The sequence below is a fragment of the Thamnophis elegans genome, chromosome 12 (genome assembly GCF_009769535.1).
Source record: "Thamnophis elegans isolate rThaEle1 chromosome 12, rThaEle1.pri, whole genome shotgun sequence".
Taxonomy (NCBI): Eukaryota; Metazoa; Chordata; class Lepidosauria; order Squamata; family Colubridae; genus Thamnophis; species Thamnophis elegans.
This window is the reverse complement of record NC_045552.1, coordinates 6,775,478-6,795,224: the sequence shown is the minus strand read 5'-3', so window position 1 is coordinate 6,795,224 and position 19,747 is coordinate 6,775,478. Positions and strand designations below refer to the sequence as shown.

The 19,747-nt window shown below is 44.0% G+C and overlaps 1 protein-coding gene across 1 annotated transcript in view; it reads right to left on the bottom strand.

Moving 5' to 3' along the window:
• PHLDB3 (pleckstrin homology like domain family B member 3) overlaps positions 1 to 19,747 on the bottom strand; it is a 49,016-nt gene that overhangs the window by 11,965 nt on the left and 17,304 nt on the right. The window contains exons 2-9 of the mRNA XM_032227739.1: positions 19,319 to 19,592; positions 15,880 to 16,011; positions 15,334 to 15,471; positions 10,126 to 10,254; positions 8,144 to 8,299; positions 5,979 to 6,089; positions 3,404 to 3,487; positions 1,909 to 2,007 (exon numbers count right to left, since the gene is read on the bottom strand). Coding sequence (XP_032083630.1) covers positions 1,909 to 2,007; positions 3,404 to 3,487; positions 5,979 to 6,089; positions 8,144 to 8,299; positions 10,126 to 10,254; positions 15,334 to 15,471; positions 15,880 to 16,011; positions 19,319 to 19,546 — 1,077 coding nt within the window. The 5' untranslated portion in view covers positions 19,547 to 19,592. The remainder of the gene's footprint in view (positions 1 to 1,908; positions 2,008 to 3,403; positions 3,488 to 5,978; positions 6,090 to 8,143; positions 8,300 to 10,125; positions 10,255 to 15,333; positions 15,472 to 15,879; positions 16,012 to 19,318; positions 19,593 to 19,747) is intronic.

Genomic DNA, 19,747 nt, shown 5'->3' with positions numbered 1-19,747 from the left:
TGGTTGAGTAACCAGGCCTTTAGGAGCCGAGGTGGCGCAGTGGTTAAATGCAGCACTGCAGGCTACTTCAGCTGACTGCAGTTCAGCAGTTCGGCTGTTCAAATCTCACCGGCTCAGGGTTGACTCAGCCTTCCATCCTTCCGAGGTGGGTAAAATGAGGACCCAGATTGTTGTTGGGGGCAATATGCTGACTCTGTAAACCGCTTAGAGAGGGCTGAAAGCCCTATGAAGCGGTATATAAGTCTAACTGCTATTGCTATTGCTTTAAAGGATGCAATTTGTTTCTGCATCTTTTGTGGTTCTTTGATCTTCTCTCGATCTGTTCCTGAACTCACTGATTAGTTGAATTCTGGATGCATCTCAAAGAAACAGAATCCTGATCTGCTTCAAAATCCTAGCTTGTCTCACACATCTACTTCACCCCAGGCCAGCTAATTAGGATAATCTGTGATGCTATGTTGGGCTGCGGGCTGGGTGAATCCTGGGAGTTGACATCCGTATATCTTAAAGTGGCCAAGGTTAAGAAAAGAATAACAGAGTTAGAAGAGATCTTGGAGGTCTTCTAGTCCAACCCCCTGCTTAGGCAGGAAACCCTACACCATTTCAGACAAATAGTTATCCAATCTCTTCTTAAAAACCTCCAGTGTTGGAGCATTCACAGCTTCTGGAGGCAACTTCTGTTCCACTGATTAATTGTTCTAACTGTCAGGAAATTTATCCTTAGTTTTAAGTTGCTTCTCTCCTTGATGAGTTTCCCTCCACTGCTTCTTGTCCTATCCTCAGGAGCTTTGGAGAATAGCTTGACTCCCTCTTCTTTGTGGCAGCCCCTGAGATATTGAAGCATATGTCTCCCATACTCCTTCTTTTCATTAAGCTAGGCATACCCAGTTCCTACAACCAGTTCCTGCAAATTTGAAAAAACACTATTCTATAGAAATTATTGCTTCATCCCTTTAAGACTGCTTTTTCTTTATGCACAGTAAAGCAATGCAACTTTGGTCCTTAGTCATGCTAAAATTTTGGGGGATTTCTTCGTTAATCTTATTCTTCCTGTTTAGCATCTTTGGTCCAGAAGCATTAATCATTTTAAGATCATTCTCCTAAGATTACATGTTACTTTTTTCAGCTGTTTTACAGTGAGTTTTTTAAAAAGATTTGGAGAGGAAAGAGGCAGAAAGTCCATTGAATAACATTTACATCCCATAAAAATTATTTTTAATGGCAACACAAATCAATGTAAGGATCGTTTCCGTTGTTTTTAGTAACAGAAGTCAGCAGCTAGAATGGAAACCTCAAAAAATAAAATTCTTGTTTATATTCTGTTATTAGATATTGTAAAAAATTCTCTTCTGAAATATTCCCAGCAAATGTTGGTAATCTGGGGTCAATTCAACCTTTTCCCAAGGCCTAAGAATTGTCCAAATATAGCCATAATATATACATACAGTATATGTTGCTTTTTATTTTATATTTTTTATTTCCTGAATAGCAAAAATCCATCCGTCTCCATGGTCATGTGGCCGGCATGACTAAACGCACATGGAAATCTGTTTCCTTCCCACCAAAGGTGGTCCCTATTTTTCTACTTGCATTTTTACGTGCTTTCAAACTGCTAGGTTGGCAGAAACTGGGACAAGTCACGGGAGCTCACTCCATTACACAGCGCTAGGGATTCGAACCGCCGAACTGCCAACCTTTCTGATCGACAAGGTCAGTGTCTTAGCCATTGAGCCACCATGTCCCTGTTTGTCCGCAACAAAAAGTCAAATCAGTGTTGACTAGGCTCCCTCTCTCAATAGCAACAGATATAATGGGAGAAAAAACACAAATCTTAATTTTCTGAAAAATCTTAGCACATGTAAAAGGACAGCGCTGAAAATTAACCCAGGCCAAAGAGACAGAACCTACCTTCACTGAACTGCAGACGGAGAAGACACAGGAAGATGAGTCCGACTGGTCGGAACCCAAGACAATGACTTTCCGATCCGTTTTTTGGGTAAAAGTCAGCTGTAGGGCAACAGACACTTATCAATGCGAGCATAGCATCACTTCTGGAGGAAGGTTGGGGGATGGAAGGGAAAGGGCCTGTTTTTCCAAATATGAAATGCCAAATCCAAGAAAGCCCTTCAGATGTTGCTGAACTTCAACCCTGGAACATCTGGAGGTGCCCGTAATCCCTATTCTTTGGACTAGAACCAAAGGAACATGAGAAGGGACTTAAAGACTGAATTTGCACACTCTGTTAAGCGAGGCTGAAAAATGGATCTGAATTCCTCATATTGCGGGATTCCAGGCCTCGTGTTGGCACATTATGTGAACAGCATCATAACTTAGATTGGGGGGGGGGAGTCACGGGATCCCCTTTTGCGACCTTCTGACAAGCAAAGTCAATGGGGGAAGGCAGATTCACTTAACAACTGGGTGTTCTGACTGAGGCTTCCCGAGAGCATGAAGTGAACTCCCGGTCCCAACAAAAAACCCTTTTATTAATTTGCTGTGAATTCTGCTCATTCACATCCAGCAAAGTCTTTCAAGGGAGGATTTACAGTCACAGACCTTATCTGGCTTGGTGAGATGTGAGGCCGATCTCTGCAAAACTTGGCAAGGAGCCTCGGAGAGTCATGAACCAATGAAGCGAACTAATTGTCTCCTGCAAACTCCACTCCCCTTCCGCTCCTCTTTTATTTCCTCTGAGAGGGGCCATTCACCGCCCACCTGTGGCCTTCCTCCCAAGTCAACCCCTGTTCCTTAGCTGTTCCCTTTGTCTGGCAACTCTACGCATGCGCACACTGGGAACAGGCTCCAGCTGTTCTTCTGCCTCACTGATGTCTGACTCCGAAGGCAACTTATAACTGGCATACGGCCCTGGCTCCTTCTCTGCCTCCGACACAGAGCCCTCATCCAAGCCTTCCCCAGACTCCAGGACTGGCCCGTGTTCCTCCCCAACCTCCTCACTATCTGACTCTGCTGCCAGCTCCGCAGGCCGTTGGCTGGCCACAACACCGGGTTATGAATTTATCAACTGCAGTGATTCACTTAGCAACTGAGGCAAGAAAGGTCATAAAATGGGGCAACATTCACTTAACAACAGAAATTTGGGGCTCAATTATACTCATAAGTCGAGGATTATATGTAAAAACATAAATTAAAACTAATATGCAGTGAAGTCCCTCGACTGTGCTTCTCCAACTGCTGTTTTTCAAAGCCCCCCCACAAAAATTGCATTTGTTATAATTTCTATCTGCTTTGATTCATTAAAGCCATGAAAAAGGGGAACAAGGTCTTCATCCAGACATGAGCTTTTTTGCAGAGTCCGCAATGTCCTTCTGAATGTGGAATGCAGTCTTGGATGACCTCAAGAACAGGGAGATAGAAAAGCACTGCTTTTCCTAGAGAGGCTTACCTGGGTCACGCCCTCCTTATTCTCTGATAGGTCCTCCCCATTCGCTGAATACTCCTGGCTCATATCCATGAGGCGGCTTTTCTCCTAAATGCAGACAAGCGACAAGTCATTCTTCAAGATCGGAAAGACATTTCATAATGTTTGGAGAAGTTTCTGACGAAGCACATCTCAGCCTGCTCTAGTAGCTGCCCTGTGCTGCCTCCTAATGTCAGGACTTACACCCGTGTTTTTCAAACTTGGCAACTTGAAGACGTGTAGACTTCAAGCTGAAGATGTGTGGACTTCAACTCCCAGAATTCCAGAGTGGGGAACTTCCAACTCTCAGCTCCCAGCTGGCTGGGAAATACTGGGAGTTGAAATCCACCCACTGGAATTCTGGGTGTTGAAGTCCACACATCTTCAGCAGAGGTAGTATTCAGCCACTTCAGACCGGTTCAACCAAACCAATAGTGGGAATCGCGGATGGGCCTGCCCACCCACCCCGGCTGTATGCCATCCCATTTAGGCACATTTTCAAGCTGCGTGCATGCGTGCAAGCTGCATGCACAATCAATGCACATGCGCAGAAGGTGCATGCTCACATTTGCGAAGCGATAGGGAAAGTAAGTGAATACCACCCCTGATCTTCAGGTTGAAGTCTACACATCTTCAGGTTGTCAAGTCTGGAAAAGACCAACTTAGACGACGAAGGATAAAATTCCATCCCAAAATTCAAATTTTCCTACACTCAAAAAACTCAAATCCAGGTGTTTTTTTTAAAATAGATTAGACGCTTCCAACTCCTGAAGAGTTTTTGAATGAGTGGAGGGAAACTTGGAGCACTAAAATTCTAGGATTTCACAGTGTGAAATAGGCAAGGAAACTTTGGAAAGATCCGAAGTTCAGGATTGGGTGTCTTAATAGTAAATTATTTCTGATGTTGTAAACACCTGAGACTTACAGTAATAAGGAATATCTGCATATCCTGAGCATGTTGCAAACCAAGGAGTTTCAGACAGGATCTCGCATCTGCAGATTCTGTTCTTGTAGGATTCTTTTTCATTAACTTCAGGTGAAAATGTCCCACTGTCTCCACACTCGTTCACTTCTTTCATGGAATGTGTAAGTTCTCCACTTAAAACCACAATCGGGGCCAGAATTTCCGGTTGCCAAACACTCACATTTTAATCACATGACCCTGTGGATGCTATGACTGTCGTAAGGGCAAGGACCACAATGACTTACAATCATTCATTTAGTGTCCGTTCAAAGTTACAGAGGCACTGAAGAAAGTGACTTATGGCCGTTTTTTCACAGTTCAGTTCTCTGCAGCATCCTCCTGGTCATAATTCATAACGATCATAATTCAGGTGCTTGGCAACTGGACTCATCTTCATGACAGTTGCAGTGTCCTGGGGTCACATGATCCCCTTCTAACATGGGTTACCAACTTATCAACTGCAGTGATTCACTCAACAACTGAGCCAAGAAAGGTTGTAAAATGGAGCAGAATTCACTTAACAAATGTCTCACTTGGCCACAGAAATGTTGGGTTCCATCATGGTCATAGGAGAAGGTCCACCTGCAATTGTAGTTCCCTTTTCTCAGTGTGATTGTAACTTCAAACAGTGGCTAAATGAATAGCTATAAGTCGAGGGACTATCTGTATTTCAGATGCCCAGCTGGGAAGAATCAAGAGCGGTCCATTCCATCAGCTTTTAAATCCATGACTAGGTCAGCCTGCCAACAAAAGTGTGTATAATATAGGTTTTTCCAGTTGCGTTGGATGGCTGTGAAAGTTGGACCATAAGGAAGGCTGAGCGCCAAAGAATGGAGGCCTTGGAACTCTGGTGCTGGAGAAGATTCCTGTGAGTCCCTTGGGCTGCAAGGTGATCCAACCAGAAAGTCCTAGAGGAGATCAATCCTGACTGCTCTTTAGAAGGCCAGATCCTGAAGAGGAAACTCAAGTACTTTGTCTACCTAATGAGAAGGAAGGACACCCTGGAGAAGAGCCTCATGCTGGGAAAGGTTGAGGGCAAAAGAAGAAGGAGATGAGAGAGAAGGAGGTGGCTGGATGGAGTCACCGAAGCAGTCAGTGTGAGCTTAAATGGACTCCAGAGGATGGTAGAGGACAGAAAGGCCTGGAGGAACATTGTCCATGTGGTTGTGATGTGTTGGACACAACTTTGCAAGTAACAACAACAGGTCAGCCAACATTTGGAAGAATGAAAACATTCTTCTAAAACATTTGTCTTCTTCAAAGGCAAGAAAGCTGAGCTAGCATCTTCTAAAGTCACCAGCCCTGTCTGATCTCGAATTGTAATTCTATCTTCCAACAAGCCTTTTGAAAAGTATTACAGATCTAATCCAAGTTCAAGAACGACTTTTCTCCCCCAACAAACCACATCCAGGAACCCAGGGAAACATCCCCCTTGCGATCTCACCACAGATTAGGAAGAGAAGACGGTCCTTGGTTGAGGGATTCAGAACTACCACTTGCAAACGTCCGAAAGCGTGAGAAAGCAGGTAGGCAAAAAGCCGAGTGTGGAAACCAGGATACTCAAAGCTTCTTGGCAGAAGAAAAGGGATTCCTTACCGCGTTGAGATGGCTGACAGCCTCTCCCTCCTCTTGTGCAAATCTCTGGCACACACCCATCATTTGTTCTTGTGTTAAAAGGGCTTGGCCTTCCAGCTTCTGCACTGTCTTCTGCATGGGTGGAGAGAAACTCGGTGAACGAAAAAAATAATAATCTAGGATTTCAAGAGAGATAGTAATTCTCCCTACAGACAGCCCCTGTTCAAATGTGACAGGTGCTGTTAAGAAAGAAAGAAAGAAAAAAAGGAAATATGACTGTGGAATTGCCAACCCATTGCAACATGTTTCGTGGGTGATTCACCTATTTTTTCCAGGGACTTTATGGTTAAGAGTGTGTATTGTCTAAAAAAACACAGTATGCAACAAAACCAAGGGATCTCAAGGTGAAAGCAATTCTCGCCGACCACTTAAGATTCTTATAAGATAAAAGTAAATCCTTTATTTTCTACAGTCAGCTTTCATTTGGAATACTACAAAATTCCAGAATGTCCTCAAGAAGCAAAGAATTTAAAGCTTAAACCCTCTAATTACCTGGTTGCTTAGTTTAAAGTCAGCTTTCTCAAATAACCAAGTTACAGTTCAACCAGATCTAGGTTTGAAATCAAAATAAAATGTTTCCAGAATTATTTGCTGTTATTTTGGCGGATAACCTGGGATGTTTGTTTATCAATAACATCTATCACGGATGAAGGCGAATATTATTTTTTCCCAAGATAATGATGAAGGATCCAATCTGGGTTGGTCACCAGGACCAGAGGTTTTGTCTTCCGAGCTTTTGGATTCGTGCTGGAGCCCATCTTCAGATAACTTCTCTCTAACTAGAACTAGAAAAGTTCTACTGGTTTCCCGTTGACTTTATTTCCCATTGACTTTATTTGTTGAGAGCCAGCAGTGAAGGTTGCAAATGGTGAACTTCTCTCTTGCTAGAACTTCTCTCTTTTGGACTCGTGCTGGAGTCCATCCTTGAAGAATTTCTCTCTAGCTAGAACTTCTCTTTTTTGGACTCGTGCTGGAGTCCATCTTCATGGAACTTCTCTCTAGCTAGAACTTCTCTCTTTTGGACTCGTGCTGGAGTCCATCCTTGAAGAATTTCTCTCTAGCTAGAATTTCTCTCTCTTGGACTCCTGCTGGAGTCCATCTTCATGGAACTTCTCTCTAGCTAGAACTTCTCTCTTGGACTCCTGCTGGAGTCCATCTTCAGGGAACTTCTCTCTAGCTAGAATTTCTCTCTCTTGGACTCCTGCTGGAGTCCATCTTCATGGAACTTCTCTCTAGCTAGAACTTCTCTCTTGGACTCCTGCTGGAGTCCATCTTCAGGGAACTTCTCTCTAGCTAGAACTTCTCTCTTGGACTCCTGCTGGAGTCCATCTTCAGGGAACTTATCTCTGAAGTGTGTACTTTTTCGGCTGTTCTCTGTGTGGTATTCTGCCTGTTGTGTGTCTAGCTTTTTAGATGTTGATTGTGGTGTTGATAGCTGGCTATTAAGTTGTTGAAATTGGCAATGACACAGATTGGATCCAATAACATCTACCAGTATATTTCTTCCCTTCTGATCATTTTGTATAAGATGGCCTTATCTACTCGGTTCCCTATTCAATCAGTTTCCATAAATACTAAACGGCATTTCCTTTGACAGTGCTGGCTCAGCATCATTAGTGCTGAGGTCCAACATAATTGGAGGAAACCAGATTGAGGAAGACTTAACGCAGTGGTGGGATTCAAATAATTTAGCAACCGGTTCTCTACCCTAATGACCAGCTGGGTAGGCATGGCTCGGTAGTCATGTGACCATGTGGGCATGGGCAACTCAATGCCACTCACATTGATGGGTGCTTTGCCTTAGCTGTTGCAATGTAATAAGGGTTAACTGGTGAGGCAGTTTCTGTAAGCAGGGCAATAAAGATTAGGCTAGAAACAACACCAGAATGTTTCCTTCCTGCCTTCCTTACAGGATTAGCCCTGTAAAGTAGGAAAAAACAAAAGGAGATTTCTTCCAACAACCGGTTCTCCCAACTGCTTAGAAAGTTAACAACCGGTTCTCCCAAATGGGTGCGAACTGGCTGAATCCCACCACTGACTTAACAGGACAATCGTGGACTGAAAACCAAGGGGAGAAAATTGAGACTACAACTGGATCACGGAGGATTTAGATGATGGTTTCTCACCTTCCTTTGGTTAATGCTGTTCTGCAACTGGGTGATCTCTTCCGTCAAAGCGTGACAAATGGCTTCTTTCTCCTCTTCCAGGTGGCTTTCGCGTTCTAGCTGTTGGAATTCCAGATCTTCATAACATCTCAGGGCTCCTTCTAGCATCTCAGATGTCTAGGAAAGAATTAATAGAACAGAATTCTTTATTGGCCAAGTGTGACTGGACACACAAGGAATTTGTCTTCGGTGCATAAGCTGTCAGTGTCCATAAAAGAAATACATTCATCGTTATCCTTATCCATTTTAAAACAAAAAGTTCTAAAGTATTCAATTCATATATGTATCAGTCTTTATTGTATCATTGTTAATCTATTTTACAGCATAATTGTATTATCACTTAGCTCCTTCAGTTAAAACATAAGTAAGACATTTTTCATTTCCAGGTTCCCCCCTCCCTCCAGCCATTTATGTATACCTGATAGAGGATTGGTGATATAATGTATAACCCTAAGAATATATTATAAAGGTATCTTGTTGTTGATAAATAATTTTAATAAGGAAGTGTGTGTATGTATGTATGTATGTGTGTATGTGTGTATGTATGTATGTATGTGTGTATATCTATATCTATATCTATATCTATATCTATATCTATATCTATACCTATACCTATACCTATACCTATACCTATACCTCTATCTATCTATCTATCTATCTATCTATCTATCTATCTATCTATCTATATATATATATATATATATATAGAGAGAGAGAGAGAGAGAGAGAGAGAGAGAATATATAGAATAGCTTTACTAGAATACCTTGTTGAAAAATGAAAGAATAATATCTTTGTTTGAATGTATAATGTACAAGGACAAAAATGAATATAAGCATACTCAATAGTTGATTGGTGGAATTATAAATAATTGAAAACAGTGATCTACAAATATAAATGCTTGGTAAATCTCTTTCATATTGGGATCTGTGATTATATTAAACATATATTGTTATTAAACAGACAACCAAGAATGTAAGGGAATTAGGTTTATTGAAAAAAAATATTAATTGCAATTGAATATACATTGTACAATGCAAGTGAGGTATTTAGTTATATTAGATGAAAAATCTGTGATTGTAAATGTAATTGAGAATATGGATGCAAAAACACTTGTAACCAAACAACATGCTGTATGTAATGGATGAGATTATATTTTTTTTAATATTGTTTTTTTTAATTTTAAAAATTAAAATGTATTTAAAAAATACATTCACCCAGAATCATGATACAACACTTAGTGATAGTCATAGGATACTAAATAAACCAGTGTTTCTCAACCTTGGCTACTTGAAGATGTCTGGACTCTAACTCCCAGAATTCCCCAGCCAGCATTCGCTGGCTGGGGAATTCTGGGAGTTGAAGTCCAGACATCTTCAAGTTGCCAAGGTTGAGAAACACTGAAATAAACCATCAAAATCATACTAGGCAACTAAATAAAAGAATATAAATCATAAAGATACAAGCAACAAGGTTATAGTCGTAAGTGGAAGAGCAATTTTACCATCCCTGGATTTCATTTTCTCGCACCTTCCAATACATTAAAAAAAAACACAAGAGTGCCTCTGATTCAAACTCCGTCAAATCCAAGCAGGCAGTGCAATCTTCACTCAGATGATGGGACACGCAATCACGTCTGGAGTCCTTCCACCAAAATCAGACCCCTTTACATTCCAAAAACTGAGCACGGCGCTCAACCTAGGCAAGATAGATCACTCTGTCGATTTTGAACGATCTCGACAAGCTAAGGCAAGTCTGCCCGGTTTGAAACTCACTTGGAATCCATGAAATCCCAAGATCAGAGACCACGCTAGGAAGTCAAAGCAGTGGCTCCGAAGGAGACAAGCGCTAAACACCTTCTGCATCAGGAGAGCACAATTCCCTCGTGATTTATGGGCACGGACTATCTCCGGCTGAACGCTGAGTTGAACTGACGCGCGCTTACCTCCTGTAGTTGCTTCTGCATCCGTTCACGCATCGATTCTGGCTGGTTGTTTAGGTGGATCTGAGACTCAGCATGTTGTCTCTGGAGCTCCTCCACCCTCTGACGTTCTCGTTGGAGACGTGCCTTCTCCTGCCAAAAGAGAAGGAGGGCAGGGTAGCGTCACTACCTGTCCATGAGCGATGTAAATACCCAGCCACTCCCGCTGGTAGGGATGGATACACCTTCCTCGCCCACAGATGATCAGAGGCCCTGATAAGGCTGCCTGGGAGGCCTTCTTCTCACCGATGGGATAACCTCGGAGTTGCAACAATTCCCCTACTTGCTACAGGCAATCGGGAACTCCAGCAGGTAAATGAGCAAGCTGGAATAGGAGGCATGGATCACTAGGCTCACGGAATACGGGGAATCCTCGGCTAGCAACCATAATTGGATCTGGAAATCGTGTCGTAAGACAATACAGCCGTAAGCCGATTTCTGGCCTTTTTCATGGCCGTCATTAAGCGAGCACTGAGGTCCTTAAACAAACCCTTTATTTGAATGGACATTTTGGCCAGAAACAAGCAAAAATGTCAGAAACAAGCACCATGAATTACAGGTAGTTCTTGTCTTACAACAACCTACTTAGTGACTGCCCAAAGTTACAATGGCACTGATAAAACTGACTTATGAATGTTTTTTCTCACTTAACGACTGTTCCAGCATCCCCGTGGTTCAGGGGTGGGTTTGCTAACGGCATTACTGCTGGTACGGCACGCAAATTTTTTTGCACACGCGCTTGCTTCCCGCATTTACACCCGAAAAGGTCTGCGCATATGCAGAACATAAGAAAAGGGGTGAGGGGGGGTTGCATTTCTGCAACGGAGATTGTTCTGCACATGCGCAGAAGCAAAAATAAAGATGGCGCCACCGACAATGGAACCACTTCGTTTGCATGGGGGCAGCCGAGTTACTACCTACTCAGCCGAACCGGGCCGAACCGGTAGGAACCCACCTCTGCCATGGTCACATGATTTACACTTGGACTCTTAGCCACTGACTCATATTTATGACGGTTGCAGTATCCTGAGCTCAGGTGGTCCCCTTTTGCGACCTTCTGACCAGCAAAGTCAATGGGGAAGCCCGATTCACTTAGTAACCATGTTACGAACTTAACAATTTCAGTTATTCACTTAGCAACTGGGGCAAGCAAGGTTGCACGATGGGGCAAAACTCACTTAACCACTGTCTTGTTTAGCAACAGAAATGTTGGGCGCAATTGTGGTCGTAAGTCGAGGACTATCTATATAGTCCCATCACGGCAAACGTTTTATGCATGTATTCATTCATTCATTCATTCATTCATTCATTCATTCATTCATTCATTCATTTAGAAAACGTATACAGCCAACCAGCTTAAATGCATTCACTGGGTCAGCAAGTAACAATCTACCGACACAAAAATAAAGCCTAAAAAGCAGTGAGGCACCGCAACAAACTACTAACACAACTACATCTCTATGGGCCTCAACAAAGGGGCTTGTGCAGCACCTGAGAAATCAGCCAAGTTTTTGTTACCTCCTGGAAGGGGTGCGGGGGAGTTGAGGCTATTCATAGGGCACCCTAGAGAAGAGGTTGAGAGAAGAGGATTAGAGATAGAGGCACGCCAGTCTTAAATATTGCTATCCCTGAAATCTAGCAATTACAAAAGGAGAAGCTAGCTTAAAATAAGATTCCTGCTTTCTATTTCTGTGGAATTCTTCAGAAAGGACTGCCATCAATGTGTGTCTTCTTCCTCAAATCAAAGATTTGGGCAGGTGGAAGTCAGAAAGCACTTGTCCATAAAGGGGATGGGGGAAAGGATTCTGGGAGAAAGCATGAACAATTCAAGCAATGTCCGAAAAAACTGGGACTTTGTCCTGTACATCTTTTCTGCCCCTTTCACATTGGCTGCAAGCAGAATAAAAAGATTGCTAGAAACAGGAAAAGCTGACATTTCATTAGCTGGACTATTTATCCCAGGATGGAGGAATCTGAGAATTGTAACTGATCGCCATCTGGAGGATAATGAGTTCCTCATTCCTACATGGTCCATTTAGTTTAACATTATTTAAACTAACAATACGAATTGAATAAAATGAATAGTTTGTTTTAATAAGCATAGATTTTCAGGAGGGCAGGCAAGTGTGTTTTTATATCCCCAATCTTATCTTTTATTTTATGTTTGTTCTTTCTTCCTTTCATTCTTCCTTCCTTCCCTCCTTCTTCCTTCCTTCCTCCCTCCCTCCCTCCCTTTTTCTTTCTTTCTTTCTTTCTTTCTTTCTTTCTTTCTTTCTTTCTTCTTCTTCCTTCCTTCCTTCCTTCCTTCCTTCCCTTCCTCTTCCTTCCTTCCCTCCCTCCTTCCCCCTGTGGAGATGACCATAGAGAAAATGCATCACTTTGCATGACTCATAAGATCGGGGATGGTCCCAGAATCCTATGGAAAGTAATACTAGCAATTGATAAATATGTTGTTGAAGAAAGCAGCAGAATAGAATTGATCCACAAGGTTTCCTCATTGTATGGATACTATCATTCCATAGTTTGGTCACTAGGTGGCGCTGGACTTGATAGACTCTTGGTGGAGTCTGGCATTTCCCTGTTCCTGTCATGTTGTCAGGCCTAAGCCCAAAGATAACACGATGAGTGCAGTTCAAGTGCAGTTTCTTATCTTTTTACATCTAATAGACAGATTCTTGCCAGACTAAAGTTATAACCCTCTAACCTGATAGATATACCGTGGGAGATTCTAGGGTGTGATTACCTGAATTTTTTTCTTTCCACCGCCATAAAGTACAGGACTGTGCAGTTTCTTGCCTTTGAACCCTCTCTGGAATGTGCTGCCGCCTCCCTCAGAAGCTGCAATGCTATTGCTGCCATTCACACACACACACACACACACACACACACACACACACTCTCTCTCTCTCCTTCTCCAGATGCATATTCCATCGCACCTGTTTTTGCCGGAGAAAGACATTAAAATTTCTAACTAACTAACTTCATGGCATTCGTGCCCTCTTGTTTTATTCATCTCTCTACCTTCACCAAGCTAGTTTGCATATTTATAACATGCAAAATGAGAGAAAGGAAACATAAACAGGGGAGATGGATGAATAACTGAATGGGTGAGTTGGGAGGCCTTAAGAAGCCAGAATCCTCAGCTGCGTTTTCTATTTGCTCTTTAGAGCTTAGATTGTGATGGACGCTATTGTAGAGAGTAAGAGAGATGACCTTGACGCGAGCTATGTGAGCTATGTACCAAGGCAACAAAGGAAAGACATACGTTAAGTTCAAAACAAGCAGAAATATGCGGAAGAGACTCAGATGGACACCTCCCTAATTCGCATGAGTATAAGAGGAGGAGATAGAGCACAACCAGACTTGAATGGTTATTATTGTAGCTTCTCTCAATAAAACTAATCTTAGCCTCCCTATGGAATTGAATTTTGGTCTGTCTGGTGGGATTCACCACTAGAGAAGCCCTGGTGGTGCAGTGGTTAGAATGGAGTATTGCAGGCCAACTCTGCCCACAGCCTGGAGTTTGGTTCCTGATGGGGTTCAAGGTTGACTCAGCCTTCCATCCTTCTGAGGTCGGTAAAATGAGGACTTAAGATTGTTAGGGGCAAATAATGCTTACATTGTAAATCATCCAAGGAATGTTGTAGAGCAGGGGTCCCTAACACCTGGGTCGCGGTCCAGTACCAGGCCATGGCCCATTTGGAAATGGGACACACAAGCAATGGGCAAGCCCGTGGGCTGGATCTGCCCCTTGGGGTGCTTAGATCTAGCCCTTGGGGCTGCCCTGGTAACAGCGAAGGACCACCCCCAGTGAGTCCGCCAGCAAAAATGGAGCTTGGGAGGGCCACACGGACCCCCCGAGCTCCATTTTCACTGGCAGAGGGTTGCAGGAGACCGTCCCAGCTGAAAACAGAGTTCATGAGGGCCACACATTCCACCCCACACACACACGCACACTGTTTTCACTGGCAGAGGATTGCAGGAGGTCGTCCCAGCCAAAAACGGAGCTCGGGAGCCCGTTTTCGCTATCGGAGAGCTCAAGCCACCGACAGAGCCCTCCAACATGAGGGACATCAAGCTGGCCATGCCCACTGCCCCCCCCCAGGTACAACACAACCCTAGTGCGGCCCTCAATGAAATCCTGAAATCCAATGACACCCCTGCTATATACTATTGCTGTTGCTTATAGAGCTGTGATGAAGAACACACTATCACGCCTGCAACCATGGCAGTGACTTTTATGAGATCATTAAATTACAAAATTGTAAGATCTGAAAAGATCTCGAAGTCCTTCTAGTTCTCTTCCTGCCCATGCAGGCATCCTCCTGCCATTCCAGGTGAGTCCAAAACTGGACATTACCCTGCAAAGTTTTGACTAGCCATTTGTCCGGGAAGTTATGAGGACAGAGGCAAAATATCAACAGACCTTCTGATAAGAGGAAATTTAAGGAAGCCAAAGGGTGGAATTCAAGAAGGAAGGGAAGAAAAACAAACAGGCCTGGAGAAGAGATCAACGGGGGATTGTTAGAGCATAAAAAAAGGGTTAACGTTCAGTCCAGCTGGACAATGACCCTTCGAGAGAGATACAGAAATCACAAAACAAAGTCCTTCACTTCCAGCACTCTAAAGTCCTCCAGAGGAGTGGAGGCCCATTCTCCCCAGACAGCATGGGAGTTCAGTAGAAATAACTTTGCTCATTTTTTAAAACCACCAGCCTCTTTGTTTTTAATTTACACCTCCTGAGCCCCAGAGGGAAGGCGGGATAGGAGCTGTGCGGCTACAGGTTGTATTTCATCCACCGGTAGCTGGAGAGCTCTGAGGGACCTATACTGAAACCCAACGCAAAGGAATAAATATAGTACTCGCAAGCCAGGCGTAAGTTAAAGAAAGGGAGGCAGCTGTTTTAAACAGTCCACGCTCCGGGATGGTGCTAGAGGATTAAGCTATGGGCATTTCACCTCCTCGCCTGTCTCTTTGGGCAACTATCCTGTCCTTCAACACAGGCAGAAGCAAGTCCATCAATTCAACTGATCTCTGCTTAAGGGATTGGAAGAGGACAAGCTATGATCTGCTTCAGGTGTCCTGATCCAGTCCAGAACTGACGCTGCAACTAGAGAATTTTGGGAGGGTGGGGGTAAATCATGAGAAAACTGCTGAAGAGCAGTTGCTCACCTTCTCGCGTTCTTCCCGGCACCTGAGCTCTGTCTCCGCGAGGCGTTCTTTCAGCTCCAGCAGCCGTTCCTCCTCTTGCCGTAGCTCCTGCCTCTCTTCCTGCAGTTCCCCTTCTAACAAGGCACCTTCCAGGTCCATCTGCCAAGAAGAGGAGGAGACAGGTCAGGGGAACGTTGCCAAAACATCTTGACGTGCCCCGATGTGTGCTGACTGACGCAATGTCAACACAACCACGGGGAGGTGCAGAGGCCCAAAGCGAAGCCTACAAAACGGGAACTGGGAGAATCCGGGCATGCAAACGTCCACACTTCCGGCCCAGAAAATGGCCTCCCTACACTGAGGGGAGCACCTTCGGCGTTGGGTGATGGAGATTTCCTGTCCAAGGGAGCAAACAAATCTCTCTCTCCGTCCTCCTTCCAAAAGTTGAATCTGTTCTTCCTCAATTGCTTGGGTGTGGGCCTCTCAACACTGGTTTTACAGGTGCTGATTGTTGTCCAATCAACAACCTCGTGATGCAGGGAGGGGACTGAGTAAGCTAAGGTGTACCTCTATATTCAGCTCTTTCTTCCGATGATGCAGCTCCTTGAGCCGGTTTTCAAGAGCGGAGATCTTGTTCAGGGCTGCACGCTGCTCGTCTTTAGGATCACAGCCAGCGCTTCCACTACAAAGACCCTCGTGCTGGGAAGAGAGGGAGGCAAGAATCAGAAGTTGCAGGGCTTAATGTTGCAATGATACGACCAGGCTTCCTAAATTAGGAAACACTTTTAGCCAGGGGTGGGCTTCAAAAATGTCAGCAACGGCAGTGGTGGGTTTCAAAAATTTTTGGAACCTTTTCTGTAGGTGTGGCCTGCTTTCCGGGTCCACTGGTGGAACCTCTTCTAACCGGTTCGGTAGATTTGACGAACCAGTTCTATCAAATAGGTGCGAACTGGTAGGAACCCACCTCTGAGCAACGGGTTCTCTTCCTGGTTGCTGGGTGGGCATCGCCATGGTACCCATGGCCTAGTCAGCCTCCTGTACCACGGTGGGGGAGGGGGGATGTTTTCACCTTCCCCAGGCTCCAGAGGCTTTCCTTGAGTCTCTGGGAGGGCGAAAATGTCCTCTCCCGGGCTCCAGAGGCCCTCCGGAGGCCAGAAACGGGCCCATTTCCAGCCTTCCGGAACATCCGGAAGGCCCGTTTTTCCCTCTCCCCGCACCTCCACGAGGGCCCTGCACTTGCCTCGCAGCTCCGGCTCTCTGGAACGAACTCCCCGCAGGGATTCAGACCCTCACCTCTCTCCAGGCCTTCCGAAAAGCCGTCAAAACCTGGCTGTGCCGGCAGGCCTGGGGTTGATGAGTTCCTCTCCCCTCTCGACTTATATGGTTGCGTGATTCTTGGTTATTTAATTATTATGTATTCTGTTCTATGTTCCCCCTTTTCCCCTTTTTGAATTGTTCGCCGCCCTGAGTCCTTCCCGGAGAAGGGTGACATACAAATAATAAAATTCAATTCAATTCAATTCAATCCAAAACGGGCCCGTGTGGAGACTCCCATGAGGGGAAGGGTGGGCAGAGCCAGCCAGGGGTGGGATTTGGAGGTTCTCTGAATTGGCCATAACGTTAGCTACGGGTTCTCTCCCGAACCTGGGCGAATCCGTAGCAGCCCACCCGTGCTTTTAGCAGTATGGAAACAGCTTATCATAGTTTACATGTTCACGTGATGATTCAGGGTTACTAACCTTTATATTCTGTTCAGGGTTGGACAATGACAGTCAGCTTTTTTAAAATGATATTTTAATATCCCCTTACCACCACCATGGGGCCCAGCAAAGGTCACTGTTAAGGGAATGGTGCCCAATTTCATGACCTTTTTGGCACCATTGTTAAGCGAACCACTGCAGGTAAGTGAATTACATGGCTGTTAAATGAATCTGGCTTCTCTTCTGGACTTTTCTTATTGGAAGCCAGCTGGGAAAGTTGCAAATAGCGGTCACACGACCTGGGACACAGGAATCATCATAAATTTATGGGGGGTTTCCAAGCGTCCCAATTTTCATCCTGTGACGACACTGCAAACACGCAAAATGTTTGTTTGTTTGTTTATTGGATTTATATGCCATCCTTCACCCAAAGGACTCAGGGAGGTGTACAACATTAAAAAAATCACATATTACAAAAGTTAAAAAGGAAATTAGATAGAGTATCCAAAAACAAACCCAATTAATATTAACAAAACATTTTAAAAATTAGATTAAAGTTAACAATGTGAGGGCTGGTAGCGAGTCATTCTTTTCGTGCATTGCAATTTCAAATGGTCACTATACAAATGATTGTAAGTCAAGGACCCCCTATAATAGAGGTATTCACAATCAATGAATGATGTACTGAAAACCTATTAATTTCAACGTTCATAAATCTTGGTTGTTGTGTTTTCATTCTTCCGTCTTGTATTTCTTCCCCCCCCCCCCTAAAGTATTAGGTAAAAATGCATTTTTAAAAAGAATCGGGCATTGCACATAGCACGAGAAAGAACTCTTTTGTTGCGCTTGTGGGCCTGGTTTTCATTAAGAACACTGGTGCTAAAATCTTACTACACTTCTTGGAAACAGCACAACGATTGCAAACGCAATTAAAAGTGCATCACAATTGAGAGACCCCAGGCAATCTTAGACCAGAAAGGATATGTTTTTGATAAAAGAGAAAATCTGTAGTTTGGGGGTGAACTGTGGGGTCCTTGGTGCTCTCTAAAAGCTTGGTGGCTTTTCTGCAGACATTGTAATACCCAACTAGGTAACATCATCAATGCTAAAAGGGAGTGGAGTTTGCTTTTACCAGCTTCTCGGTGCAGCCATAGGTCTGGATTTGCTCGAAAGGAAACCCCACTCCTTTCTAGTTTAGTTTACTTGATTGTCATTGCACCTCGTGCAACGAAATTAAATTCCATGTTCAGTATACATCATACATAAGAAAACTATAAAAATAAACACACACACAACTTTCACATGCTATATAATTGAAATTGAAAACCCCTGATATTGCATTAATATTGCACCATACAGTAGAATTCAATATAGTTACTGCCCTGGGATAGAAGCTGTTTTTCAGCCTATTTGTCCTTGTCTTCATTGTCCTGTACCGTCTACCAGATGGTAATAGTTAAAAAAAAAATGGGCGGGGCGGAGTGCTCAGGATGAGATGGAACTTTAAGAATGTTTCAAACTTTTGAACTTCTAGGGCTGATGATGTTACCTAGTTGGGTCATGAAAAGTCTGCAAGAAAACTACCAAGTTCCAAGAGCACCAAGGATCCCACAAGGTATGTTTTTATTCAAACCACGACAAGAAGAGGAGCATTATACGTGTTACGAGTTGGGCATTAAGAAAAAGAATAATTCTGGACCACAAATATGTTGGCAACTTTATGAGGGGAGGGAAGAAAAGGGGGAAAATTTCAACCATAATTAAAATGAGGTCAGATCTGACTGCAATGGGGTATTGCCGAAATGGTGTTCCTAATAAATGACTGGATTTCTTTTGAAACTTGGCTCGAGGCTCTTGAATTAATTAGGGCATCTTTTGGAAACCTGACACATGTAAAGCTTCTTAGCACTGGGTGCAGTGGTGGGATTCAAATAATTTAACAACCGGTTCTCTGCCCTAATGACCAGCTGGGTAGGCGTGGACCAGTGGTCATGTGACCGTGTGGGCGTAGCTAACTCAAAGTCACTCACGTCAGTGGGCGCTTTGCTTTAGCCATTACAATGTAATAAGGGTTAACCGGAGAGGCAGTTTCTGTAAGCAGGGCAAAAAAAATGAGGCTAGAAACAACACCAGAATGTTTCCTTCCTGCCTTCCTTACAGGATTAGCCCTGTAAAAATGAAAAAAAACCAAAAGGAGATTTCTTCCAATAACCGGTTCTCCAAACTGCTTAGAAAGTTAACAACCGGTTCTCCCGGATAGGTGCGAACTGGCTGAATCCCACCACTGACTGGGTGCCAATACTCACCCCATTTTGGGCACTCTCTGTGCTACTGGCTTCATCCTCTTCCGCGCAGCCGCTGGAATGGCTGCCTGGCGGAGAGTCATTTTCAGAAGAAACCGAGTCCCCTTCGGCACTGCTCTGGGCTGGAGAACCCTCGCAATCCGGTGAACGGCTGCATTTCTGCTCATCCAGTTGCCCCTTTTCCAAGGCTGCCGGATAAGGGCACAGCTCTGCTTGGTTGAACAGGCCCATAGCTTTGGGGTTGAGCGCTCAATAGCGCATGGTCTCTGGATTAGCCCTGCAATTATGAAGCATAGAGGCAGTTCCATCATAAATACAAGAAGAATTTGACCAAATGGGAGTAAAAAAAAGAAAACTGAGGAAGGTTCCCCCCTAATTCTTAGGTAGTCCTTGACTTACGACCACAATTGAGCTCAAACCTTTCTGCTGCTT